The sequence below is a fragment of the Vigna umbellata genome, chromosome 4, assembly GCF_029865625.1.
Source record: "Vigna umbellata cultivar VRB3 chromosome 4, Vumbellata_1.0, whole genome shotgun sequence".
Lineage (NCBI taxonomy): Eukaryota > Viridiplantae > Streptophyta > Magnoliopsida > Fabales > Fabaceae > Vigna > Vigna umbellata.
This window is the reverse complement of record NC_142168.1, coordinates 10,054,992-10,068,990: the sequence shown is the minus strand read 5'-3', so window position 1 is coordinate 10,068,990 and position 13,999 is coordinate 10,054,992. Positions and strand designations below refer to the sequence as shown.

At 33.3% G+C, this 13,999-nt stretch overlaps 1 protein-coding gene across 2 annotated transcripts; it reads right to left on the bottom strand.

Moving 5' to 3' along the window:
• Nucleotides 1-2,148: 2,148 nt before the first annotated feature.
• On the bottom strand, nucleotides 2,149-9,523 carry LOC124849140 (amino acid transporter AVT1I-like). 2 transcript variants are annotated; one of them, XM_088113953.1, is made up of 3 exons: nucleotides 9,224-9,523; nucleotides 3,161-3,768; nucleotides 2,149-3,052 (listed from the first exon to the last, which is right to left on the bottom strand). In XM_088113953.1, the coding sequence occupies exons 1-3, from the start codon at nucleotides 9,390-9,392 to the stop codon at nucleotides 2,537-2,539; spliced, it is 1,293 nt and encodes a 430-aa protein (XP_087970079.1). In that variant the 5' UTR covers nucleotides 9,393-9,523; the 3' UTR covers nucleotides 2,149-2,536. The 2 variants fall into 2 exon arrangements, with proteins under 2 accessions (XP_087970079.1, XP_087970080.1); XM_088113954.1 differs by lacking the exon at nucleotides 9,224-9,523 and adding an exon at nucleotides 3,940-4,227.
• Nucleotides 9,524-13,999: the final 4,476 nt, after the last annotated feature.

Here is a 13,999-nt window from a genome sequence, read left to right as displayed (position 1 = left end):
TGGCACTTTACCCTCTAGTTTCTTCGTGGGACACCTGTTGAGAAGGTGAACAGCTGTAGAGACTGCCTCTCCCCATAGCTTCCGTGGCAGTGATTTCTCCTTCAACATGCTTCTTGCCATGTTAAAGATTGTCCGATTCCTCCTCTCAGCAAGCCCATTATGCTGAGGAGTGTATGGGGCAGTGACCTCATGTGTAATTCCATTCAACTGACAGTGACTTTCAAAAGTCGTAGACGTGTATTCTCCTCCACCATCTGTTCTCAGTATCTTCAATAGCTGTCCGCTTTCCCTTTCAGCATGTGTCTTGAAGCGTATGAATGTTTCAAGTGCATCACTCTTCGCCTTGAGTAAGTAAACCCAAATCATTCTGCTAAATTCGTCGACAAACGTGATGAAATACCTGTTCCCAGCAACTGTAGGCACTTCAATTGGACCACAAATGTCAGAATATACAACTCCCAAGCAGGCCTTTGCTCTCATCTTCAATTCTGCTTTGAAGGGCTTTCGTGTCTGTTTCCCAGCAATGCATGTTTCACACTCTCTTCTTGGTAATGCAATCTTGGGCAAACCATGAACCATTTCTTTCACGTTGAGTTGTTGTAGGCTCTTAAAGTTCAGATGGCCAAATCTTAAGTGCCACAACCAGCTTTCCTCATCGACTTTCATAGAAACCATGCACTCAGAACTTTCAACTGCTTCTAGGCTGACTTGAAAGGTTCTGTTCTTGGAGATCTTGCATCTCAAGATCAGATTCTTATCATTATCAAAGAGTTCGACTTTGTCATTCTCCATCACTACCTTGAACCCCTTTTGGATCAATTGTCCAACACTTAGGAGATTGCACCTCATGTCTGGAACAAACAGCACACCTGTGATCACAGCATGCGATCCATTCTTCCTCCTAATCACAACATCTCCCATGCCTTCAACTCTCAAGGTACTGTCATCAGCGAACTTGACTTTACTTTTCTTCGAGTCATCAAAGTTGATCAGCCAGTCCAGATGACATGTCATATGGTTCGAGCACCCAGAATCAAGATACCACATGTCGTTTTGAGAGTTGGAGCCTTTACCTGACGTTGTCACCATCAGAGTTAGAGGTTCTGAATCTGAATCCTCTTGAGCGACATTTGCTTCCTTAGACTGATATTGCTTTTGTTTCCCTTCATCTGCATGGCACTCTGATGCAAAATGCCCGTACTTGTTACAGTTGAAACATTTTATGTTTCTTTTATCTTTTTTTGAATGATGGCTTTTCTCTTCCTTTCCACCTTTCTCCATTGACGTAGACCCATTCTCAGTCTTGTCTTTATCAAACTTCCAATTCCCCTTTGATCGTTTCCCTTTCCACTTCTTGGTTTTCTTCTTTTCATCATGCTTGAAGTGGTGCACTTTCAGTGCCTGTTCATCGTTCTTGGCTGGGTTTCTGTCAGCCATTCTCATTTCATGGGCTTCCAGCGAGCTTTGAAGCTCTTCAACCTTCATCTTTGAGAGATCCTTCGACTCTTCTATCGCAACCACAATATAGTCGAACTTCCGTGGCAGCGATCTCATGATCTTCTCAATGATCATGGTATCATTGACGACTTCCCCGCATCCTTTCATCTGATTCGTAATGGTGATTATTTTGTTGAAATATTCACCAACTCTATCGCTGTCTTCCATCTGCAGTAACTCATACTGCCTTCTGAGGGTTTGAAGCTTCACCTTCTTGATCTTCTCCCCTCCTGTGTGACAACGTACTAGAATGCTCCAGGCTTCTTTAGCAGTACTAGCATTCTGAATCTTCTCAAAATGGATGTCATCAACGCACTGGTGAATGATGAAAAGGGCCTTGTTATCTTTCTTGATCGCGACTTTCTGGTCAATCGTTGCACCAAGACCAATTTCTCGGTCATCACCTTCAATAACATCACTTACGTCTTGAAACTTGAACAGCACCCTCATCTGTGTGCTCCATCTCGTCCAGTTCTTATTCGTGAGTATTGGAAGATTTGCAGTGGAAAGATCACTCCCCGCCATTCTTCTTGCTTCAAGATCCAACAAACCCTACACACACTGTGTTCTTGGTTTTCTTGAGACGCAACCCTAGGCTCCCACGTAACCTGGCTCTGATACCAATTCTGTTGGAGAAAGATAAGATGGGAATTAAGAAGAAAATAGAGTCTGTATATTAAACTGAAAAAAATAATGTTGCTTATATACAGTGTGCATAGAATATAACCGTAAAGCAATAGACAAAAGTATGAAAGTGTAAGCTATTAAAGTTGTTTGACTTGACTTTCTCAATAGTCTCCAACCTCGGCCTCCATGTTGACGACAAAACATACCTTAATTGTACAAAGATAAAATTGATATTTATCATTTAATCCTTTTCAATTCTCCAACCACTTTCGATTATAAACAAAAGTATTCACCAAACCCCTTTTTCATCTTTAATCTGTCTTTTAATTCTTTAAGGCAAATGCAATCCACATGAAAAAAATACTGTTTTTTGGTAATTTATAGTAAAGAGAGTGGACCACTGCATTGTCCTTTATAAATTGTGGGCTATTTCCATGAGAGAGATGTAGGTCCCTGATATTGCCATTACAATAGCTGTCATTATTATTATCACTATGGCTACCGTCTCACACCCAAATTTCCTGTAAGTGCCCGAAATCTTCAAGTAGCACAAGCACGGAAGCAGAATAGAAGCTGTGACACTCAGAAAGGCTCCAACCAGCGACATGAGAGACCCAAAGAAAGGGACAGCAAGGGCAACAACGGTGGTGCTCAATACCAACACTGTGCTCAGTAAGATACTCGTCACCCTATTCTTGTACGTCTTTGGAAGCAAATCTTTCAAAGCATTCGTAATAGGTGTTGCCATCAAAGCAAACTTGGATATGGGATTCACCAAGGTTGTGTATATTGCTAATTTTGAGCTGAGTTTGTCCAGAGGCAGGTTCAATGTTACTTGAGATTCAGCCCCGTCACCAAACATTAAATAACCCACTATAGCCATGGATGCATAACCCACGGTGGTTAGGAGAAAACATACAAGTAGGACCTGCAATGTTCAGAAAAGTAAAATTCATTAATTAGATAGAAAAAGCAAGAAAGTGAAAGGTGCTCTCTTTACTTGAATATAGGACAATAATCTAACGTGAGTACTTACGTTAGAGAACTGATGTTTGTTTGTCATCGAATTGTACAGTGTGGGAAAGACAGGATGAGCGCAATAACAGAAGGCATACAAGCTAACAGCTGTGGGGAGACCATTCCAACGGACAAGAGTTCCTTTATGATGAAAACCAACTCCATCAAATGTTGCAGTCCATGTTATTGAAAGGATGATGAGAACAGAAGCAAAGACTCCACTTGCAGATACATAAGAGAGTAGACTCAAGTTGTCCAACCAAACCGTGGGCAAGATGATAAGGGCAACCATAATCACAAATAATTGCTTCCCACCAATTGCTAAGCCTGCTATGTGAACCTCTCCAATGGGGAATATGTTACTCAAGTTATCACCTTCTAGAATCAAGAATCCTATTGAAACCAGATATAGTTCCGTGTACATGGATATTGACACTATCAGTCTTCCTGTCTTTCCAAATGCGAGTTCACCTATATCAGGGTAGGTTCTGATGTTTGAGTCCTTATCCATGCATCTTTTAATCAGAAGGCCCGTGTAAAATGCAGCAGCGGCAATAGAAAACAGAAGAACCAAGCTTAACCAGCCTCCTGTTGCAAGAGCATAAGGAACCGAGAGTATGCCAACACCTGGAAATTAAACCAAAATCGCAAACAAAACATTAGCCTCGTATAAGATTATGTTTTCACATATAAACGTCCAGGTTGAGGCAACTATAAAAGAAACAGATTATATATTTTGAATGTGTTGAAATACTCTTAGATAAGTAAAGTAAGTGCATGAGTTGTAGGGGGTTAAACCTGCTATTGTATTGAGTCCATTAAGGCATGTACGAAAGAAGGATACAGTATTTTTGGCAGAAGAGGCAATGGCTTTCTCCTCATCATTGAGAAGTAAAGGAACCCTAAAGGAAGGATTGTACGAAAGTTTTTTTGACATTCTTACGAAATCTGATATAGCTGTTGACGAGAGAGATGTATATTTTTTTATGTGAGAAGTTTGATGTTGGAGTGGCTTGAATTTGCTCTCTGGTCTGATCTAATAAATACATAGAAATTTGAAGTTGTTTTCAAACTTCGAAAGGTCACAGAAACGTTTATGATATTTCCCAATTAAAAAAACCCTGATGCAAAATATGGACCACGAGTAAATACCCTTGTCCTTTTTGCATACCAATACGTGTTTGTTTCAAACTAGTATGAGTGTATTTAGCTTATTTTAAACGGGTTTTTGAACTTACTTCCCTACCTAGTACAGAAGCAACTTCTGAGTACTTTCCAAATCAGCAAATCTAATCGACTGTTGACTATCGAGTAACAAGAGCAGAAAATATTTACCATAAACAAAAAATTTATTTTATACACACTTTTAAACAGCTGAAAATATTTAAAAATTAAGATATATATTTATTATTGTTGATGTATTTATGAAGAAATTCATACTGAGTAAACAGAATATTTAAGTCAAGTATGGCAAACTGAAAAGAACGCGGTTGCATCATTAAGTGGGATAAGACAGATAAATTCATTTTCTCGTTTACCAGATGAAAGAAGCGTGTAAGAGTATTTTAGGAAACTAAAGGTCCCACTTTTAGCAAAATTAAAGGGGAGAAGCGTAGTTAGCACTCCCATGTTCCTCTTATTCTAGATGTTTGATAGTGAGGTATTCCTTCCATTTCATAAATATCCATGTGTTTTAATTAGTTGCAAGTATAAGAAAACGGTCGTTGATCCGACGTACGAATGGATGAAAGTTATGCCAACAATTTATATACGTTTTAGTTTCAGAAATATACTTTTACAAAGGAATTAATCAGCTACAAAATTCTTTTAGTTTTAGTTATTTTAACTTATTTTCAGTCATTAGAATTCAGATTAATTAATTAAAATGGTAATATATTTTAAAACACAAAATACTTTTGTCATGTTTTAGTTTCAGAAATAAAAATTAAAAAATCATAAAACAATAAATTATTTGTCTTTAAAAGAAAAAGGTATTGTATTTAATTGACCAACTTTAATAATAACACAAAATAAATGTGAAAAATTCAAACAAAAACTTTTTAATAAGATAAAAGTTAGATTAGAATAATTGAGTAAAAAAAATTTACTTAATAATCTATTTCATTTTAAATAGGTAAACGAATATAAATTTAATTCAAAATAGCGATTCAACCCAAATTACTGAAATTTAGTCAAGTTAGATTAAATTAATCAAGTTCACAAGTTGACTATAAAGTATTCCAATTTATATAAGAATCATTCTTTTTAGGAAAGTTTAAAACAAGCATCTTAATGTTTTAAGTTAAGAATATGTATATATTCACACACTTTTAATAGGAGACAATACTTTTATTTGATAAATTTACCAAAACAATGATAAAAAATATATATTAAAAAATAACTAAATGGATAACTATTTATCCTAATGCGAATAATAATAATAATAATAATAATAATAATAATAATAATAATAATAATAATAATAATAATAATAATAGTAATAATAATAATGTGTAACAAGTTTTTCTAATAAAATACATATGATTAAAAACATAAGCTAGTATCATAACGTTTACATATAGCTAGTTATCTAAATATATTCATAAAAGTAGGTTATTTAAAAGTAGTTAGTAATTAGTTATTTAAATAACTAAATAAAATTTCTATCATTTTAGTATAGCAATAAAATATAACTCAAACAGGTTGAAAGTTTATCTTTTCCATTATATTCACAGCGATCTTATATTGTTTTAATGAATATCTTACTCATTATTTGACATTATCTTAAGAAGATCATTTATTCTTTTTCTTTTCATTTTTATAAAGTATTTTTTTTCTATATTGTTCTTCATCTTCTATGCTTACTCTATAAAAAAAAGTGAGAAAATAAAATGAAAAATAATTACACCAATAAATAGTTATCAATTTATTGAACTAAGTAAGTTTTTTTTCTTCTTGAATACAAGTTATTGCTGTAATAAAGTTACGAACTGATTTTGAATTTCCTATCTATCACTTTTGTAAAAAAAAAGGTTGATGGGTCATCCAAAACATGCAACACATGTTTCCTAATTTAACTTCAAAAGTAAAAAACAAAGAAAAGTCGGCAGGTTAAGTGAGAATTTGAAGTTGTTAACAAAATATTAATAATTTCCAGTAAAAAAAATAACAATTCAATAATGTATTTTAGTCCACAAAAATTAGGATATTTAAAACTAGCTATGATTAATCATACTGACAATATAACGAGAGAAGAATTAAACATGTACAAACAAAAGCATATATTATGAATGAAAAATAATATAATTTAAGTATATATCTTATAACTTACTCTTAATTAGTTACATATTTAATAATTTTAAATTTTCTTCATATTTATTTAGTCTATATCACCATTCTGATTCCTGTTTGTTTTCATTTGGAGTATAAACCTGGCTAGGAATTCACATGGGAACAGGAAATGGAATATGTGGTACTAAAAAGTATCGTCTTATTGGAAAGAGAATGAGGTGCTTGAAGAACAATGTGATGGAGGAAGTAGAAATTAGTGGTGGTGACATCGATCAAGGAAGAGGATCAGACACTATGAATCAGTCAGGAATAGAAGGTCTACTGTGATATGATTCATTGAAAATATTCTTCTCTCATATACACATGTAATCCATTATACATAAATATTATCGATTATATGTCTAAAATAAGATTTTTTTTTTCTGACAGGACATTGTTTCATTTTTTTTCCCTAAGACAACATCCTTTGCACTTTATACACAGATGGCATGGTTTTTTAAGATAGTTGAATTTTGATCTTCGTTTTTTTTTTCAGCACCGGAAAATCAATCAAAATTTGGTTTTCGGGAAACTGATATAGGTTTTTTTTTTTTGTTGCTTTAAAATGAGTAGATGAAAGAAAAAATTAAGATGAGAAAATAAATTTGATAAATTCATATTCAGTTAATTAAATAATTTTTTTAATAAAAAATTTGTTCGCATAACCCTATGGCTTAATCTCACATAATTAAATATATTTAAATCATATATATAATCACAATGCTTTAAATAAATATTTTTATCTTTTCAATTTGCTTATACATATCTAATTAAGTTTATACCACAGTTATCTACTCACCTTTAACTCAACTCAAATTGTATTTCTTACAAAATTTACCAAATAATTATATTTGTTTATGTAAATAACTATATATATATATATATATATATATATATATATATATATATAAAAATTATACCTCATAATTCAATTTTCAACATTTTTCTATCAAATATATCAATTCTTTTGTAAAAAAAAAACTAATTCCTTTTAATTCTCTAAGATATTAATTATTACACATTCACTAAAATTACACTTCTTAATTTTTAATAAACTAAATATTAGTAAATAACAATATTTCTAAAATAACTCGAAGACTCTTAAATCATCTAATTCCTTATTTTTATTTTACTGGACATCTATTACGAATTTGTTTAAAAACAAATTTATAACTAAAATAATTTGTTTTCTAATTATTAATGTTAATTTAAATCATCACAACTTCAAACTATTTATTATCTAATTTCAACTACAATCATGTTATTATTTTGATTTGGACTAAATATATTTTTGTCCCTAAATTACAATGTGATTTTGTTTTTCATCCTTTGATTCATTTAGTGCGAGATCACACGACTAATGTTTATCTGTGTAATTAAACTATCGGTACGCTATCTTAGAAAAGAAAAATGAAACAGTGGCCTATCAGAAAAAAATTCTCAAGACACGTGATGCGATCCATTATAGCATCATACTGTCTTAATCAGCATTGATCATATACTTATCTCCTAAGAACTAATTAAGACCTGTAAAGACGGTCGAAAGGCCTCCATGTACGAAGAAAAAAATAACTAAAAGAAAGTGTTTATTGCAAAGAGTAATGTTATTGGTAGAAGGAAAATGTTTTTGTTTTATATAATTTATAGTTCACAACCCAAACCCATTTTTAGGAATATTTTAGTTATTAAAAAAGTTAAATTTTTTATTTGTAAAAAAAATAATAGATGTAAAATGTAAGTTAAAATTTGTTAGGTGTAAAAGTAATAGTTTTGATATAATCTACCTTTTTTTTTCAAATCTATCAAAAATTTTCGTTTTGATTTTTCTTATATAAAATATTTCATTTTTTGGCTCAATTTTTTATCTTATCTTTTCGTACCTATCGTGTCTGTTCTTTATCATAAAAAGTAAAGGAGATAGAAAATAAAAGGTAAAAACAAGAAAGTATTTTATTTCATCATAGTAAAAGTACAAAGAATATTTTGAAAAGGACGTGGTCAATTTAAGCAACTCTCATCGCTTTACTATTCCCATTTTTTCTATAATAATGATAGTAACATAACTAATTTATAAAAAATATAAATTTTAAATTAAATATTTATGTTTTATTTCTCTTCACGAAAAACAACTTGTATATATATAAATAAAAAAACAAACAAATTGGTCATGGCTGTTTTTTTCCTCCAGCTACCAAATATTGTGTTAAGTTCTGCATGCGAAGATAGTTCGAACTAAGAAAGTCTCCAACCCCCCACCAGCCCCTTTATCTTCCATTTATGTCTAATGGGATTAGATTTGAATCTTCTCGTGATCATTGATGACAACAAAAAGAAAAGTTGACAAATAATCCAATGGACAACCTGTGATGATTATCACGTGCTTTCCTCCTAAACCACTAATCACTAAAATATAAGCTAAAATACTCAAAAATACAAGCTCATTCGTGTTCATTCCCCACCAACCACACATTATTCGCGTAAACGAGGATCTAAAATACATACATACATATATATATATATATATATATATATAGAGAGAGAGAGAGAGAGAGAGAGAGAGAGGGAGAGAGAGAGAGAGAGAGAGAGAGAGAGAGAGAGAGAGAGAGAGAGCATGTTGTGCTCTATAGAAAAATGGCAAACTCTAAAAAGATTATAGAAAATGAAATTTGCATATGCGAAGCAGAGAAGAAGGGGAAAAAATTGAATGAGGTTATGATATAGAGATAGTGAGGGAGAAGAAGAGAAATAGTACCTGACAGAGCATTGAGTCCATTGAGACAAGTGCCGAGGAAAGATGTGGTGGCATAAACATTTGGAGAACCTGTCTGAGGATTTTGGGTGGGTTCATGACAGCGTAGTGTTTGGTCTTGGATTAGGGGCATGTTAAGGTTATGGTTTAGTTGACTGTTGGCGGTATCCATCGGAACCCTTGTGATGAAAGAGCGACAAGACTGGTCTTCTCTTCTGCAAGTAATTCACTTGTTCTGCTCACTCTTATAACAAAATTCTCCATGGAAGACAAAATAAAAGGCAAAAGTAATAAAGTATGTTTGCTCAATAGATTGATGGTTTCATACTCATCCTTAAAAGTTTATTACTATTCGAATCAACAAATTGTTGGTGATCACGGATCTCTAGTAAAAAATATTTCTTACTAGTAATAGGATCATAGAAAAATTAAAGTAACCTGTAAAATAAAATCTGAGTTTAAAAAACCTTTTGAATATTTTTTTGTAAGAGGTACATAATTTACATAATTCCTATAATTAAAAAAATATATATGTTTTCGAACACTTGAAACATCTTTAGTTCTGAAAATAAAAATTATAATAAGAGGGGTTAAGGTGTGCTAGTGCTAATTGTGGGTCAGGTGATTGTGAGAAGTTGTTTTATTCGTTGCCGGAGATTTGGTTGAAGAATCAACTCATTTCTCTTCGGAATATCAAATGATGTATTTGGTTTAGGAGTAAAAAAGGTAGAAGGAAAAGAAGTATGAAGGAAAAGAAGTATAAAGGAAAAATCCATATACAAGTATACAATAAAACTATTGAAGATATTAACAAGAAAGAGAAGTCAAAACACGTTATCTCTGTTGGGTATCAGTCATACAGCACAAGCACACACAACTTAAATAGAGAAGAGGAAATACTGACAATAGGCAAAAATAGAAATTTTATACTGGTAAAAGAAATTTATAGCAAGTCTCTCTTTCAATATAAAACTTCTCAAAATTATGAGAATACAAGAAATGAGAGAATAAGAAAGAATGAGATATTTAACAAAGGGGCAAGGGGTTTCTTTTATAGCCACCAAGCCACACCCCTTTACAAGTTCCCACCAATGTGGGACTTCATTCCTCACAATCTCCTACTTGAAGATTTTGATGAAACTAATCAAATTTTCACACCATTTTTGTCTTCGTGTTGCTTGTTCTTTCGATAAACTTCAGTAGAATCGAATTTACGTAAATCTGCCAATAACCTTTGACACCAAATTCTGATTCTCCGAAACGCAATGCAATACCTGATCAATATTTCACTGCTCTCCACCTAAACCTGCCACGAACCTACTAACCACTCCCACGGCTTGTGCAATGTCTGGTCTTGTACGCATCATAGCAATTATAAGGTTGTCCACCATCGATGCATACGGTACTCAAGACTTCTCCATCCTCTCCGCTTCATTGTTAGGACTCATACTTGAGGATAATTGATAGGAGATGGGGTAAAACTGGCTTCCACTCTTGCATGTTGAAGCGGCGCAAGACTTTCAGTAAGTCTTACTTTTGAAAAAGCCAAATCTTCCTATCTTTTTCTGTCTCGGTGAATTTGCATCCCTAAAATCTTGTTTACCGGTTCCAAGTCCTTTAATATCAAACTCCCTAGCCAATTGTGCCTTCAGTTCTTGGATTAGAGCTTTGTTGGGGCCTACCACCAACATGTCATCCGCATACAACAACAAAATGATAAAATCATTATCCTCAAACCTCTTGTAGTATGTACAATGGTCTGAACTTAGTTTGTTGTATCTAAGGCTAATGATAAAGGAATCAAATCTCTTATACCAACACCGTAGCGCCTGCTTTAAACCGTATAGAGATTTGTTCAACCTGCAAACCAAGTTTTCTTGTTCTTCAAAGCCTTCTGGTTGGAGCATCATTTCATTCCTGCTTAACAATAACCTTGTGAGCGGTGGAACTCACAAGCAATACCCCTTCACATTGTTAGCATAGCCCAAGCACTTAATTCTTTCCCCAGTTTCAAGCTCTACTCGTGCTTTGGTTTCCTTGAACTGGTAATAACAACACATTTGACTTCCTCTTGATGTAATACACCTGGAATAAACTTTACTCCTCCTAGGAATAACTCCGGTGATTCCCTTACATTAGAATGAACCAAGTCTTCTTGTGTTTTCTTTTCTGGTAGTCAAACTTGCAAACTTCGATCTATGTTGTTGGCTTATCACACAATACTCGCATAAAGGTAAAACAACCTTCTTAAGCCCGAGTACAGATTACGTTTCGCCTTGCAAACTTCACTTTGACATATGTCCAAGTACGATGTCACGTCAACACCGTTTCTTCTTGACTTGTCAATGCAACCATTGCATTAGCTTTCTACAACGTATCTCCCATAAGCACGTCATGATCTTCTGAGCTTTTATGACTTACCAGATCTCCCCTCTTTCTCACAAAATATCTTCATCATTTGATGTATTTGCCATACAACCTTGTGAGGTTGATGCATCAGAGTTCTTTCTTCCACTCTTCTCGTGCCAACATTATTTCTTGACATGCCGCCTTTTGCCACAATTGTAGCATTTGAGATGCTTCTTACTTTGAGATCTATCATGGGACTGACTCCCACTAGACCCATATTTCGTTGATCTTCCTCTCATCATCACCAAAGCTTGTGTTTCCTTTGAACTTTCCAGTATGTTTTCTTTGTTCCTCCGCCTGGATTCTTCTTCAAGAATTGCTCCGGCAACATCCTCAAAGTGTAGACAGCCTTCAGTATTATTATTCGTAATATTGATGATGAGTTGATCATACGAGTCTAGTAAACTCTGCAGTAGAAGCTCCGCGCGTTCATTTTCAACTATGTTGAAATCTGCCATTGATAGTTGGGCAAACAGAGTGTTCAGATGGTTGATGTGGTCCGTCACCGTTGTGGACTCACTCATCCGAAGAGTGTAGAGTTTCCTCTTCAAGAATATTCTTGTGTGAAGAGACTTCACCTCATATAATTTTATGAGGACATCCCAAATCTCCCTTGCTGTTTCTTTCTCCGCCACACTGGATAACACTGAATCTGCCATTGATAGGTGCAAATTTGCGATGGCGTTGTTGTCAATTTCTTTCCACTTCTGCTCCGTCATTTCTGCGGGTTTTCCTTCAATTGCAGCTATGCAATTGTCCTTTCTCAAAATTGCCTTTATCTTCAATTTTCACAACGAGAAATTGTTCCCGTTGAACCTCTCTATCTCGTATTTTGTTGTCATAATTTCTAAAATATCGGATTAAACCGCAACCACAGTGCATACTCAGAATTTTACTAACACTATTCTAATGACAATAGCAGCGGAATACAAACCTATAGCTCTGATACCACTGTTGGGTATCAGTCATACAGCACAAGCACACACAACTTTACAAGTTCCCACCAATGTGGGACTTCATTCCTCACAATCTCATGGGTACATTCATGTTGAGTCAAAACCTCTTTCTATAGTTGTTGATAATGAAAGACGCGAATTCAAATTTGGAGAATGTAATTGATTTGCCATTGTTGTTGGTATATTCTATACTTTCTTTCTTTTATATTGATTGTAATTTTTCCTTTTCATTTTCTTTTTCATTTTTCTTAATTAAGTTGATTTTTTTAATCTTTTTACTCAATTTCCTTAGTTTCGGTTCCTACCCACAATGTCCATTTGTTACTATAAAAATAAAGGACGATAGAAAATAAAAGGTAAAAACAAGAAAATATAACATTTTAACATAGTAAAAGTACAATTTTTTTTTTTAAAAAAAGTAGTTAATCTAAGCAACTCTTCCCTCTCATCACTTTATTATTCCCACTTTTTTATATTATAATAATAATAATAATATAACCAATAAAATTGTATTTTATTTCTCTTCAATGAAAACGACTTTTATGTCAACCTACCAAAGATTGTGCTAAGTTCTGCATGCGAACGTAATTCAAACAAGTAAAGTCTCGGGTTGCGTCTCGCACTTTACCTTCCACGTCAATGAGATTGGATATGAATCTTCTCTTTATCTCATTTCATGACAGGAAAAGCAAAAGGTTGACAAATAATCCAATGAACAGAACGTGCTTTCCTCCTAAACCATTTAATTAAGGACTAATCAATAAATAATAATCTAACAAAAGTCACTTTATCTGTCTGGACAACTGTCAGGAAGACATCCTCGTGTTCATTCCCTCATTATTCAGGTAAAACGAGACACTGAATCATCAAAATTTCTGCTTCTGCTAATTTATATAATATGACAGACTCACACTAAGAAAACAGTAAACTCGAAATACATTGAATGAGGTTATGATATAGAGATTAGTACCTGACAAAGCATTGAGTCCATTGAGACAATGCGTTCATGGCAGCGTTGGGTTTGGTCAATGTAAAGGTTATGGTTTGGGTCACAGTTGACTGCAACAACATCGATTAGTGATACGTATAGGAACACAATAGGTTAAATAATAATAATCCTGATATTATATTAAAATGTAAATTTTAAATATAATTCAATATCACAAATTCAATTTAAAAGATAAGATTTATATTTATTTATATATTTTAAATTAATTTTAGCTTTAATTTATATAAGACTTATTATTTTAAAAGGAAAAAGTGTGAATAAAGTTGGCTGCGTGAGGCAACTTTGTGATTTAATATTATATCGTATTGGTTTGACTCATCTAACCTACAGTTGTAATATCTCTTTTCTAATAAATAATTCTATTAGAAGAAACGCAGAAGATCTTTATAAAAAAAAGTCTTTAAA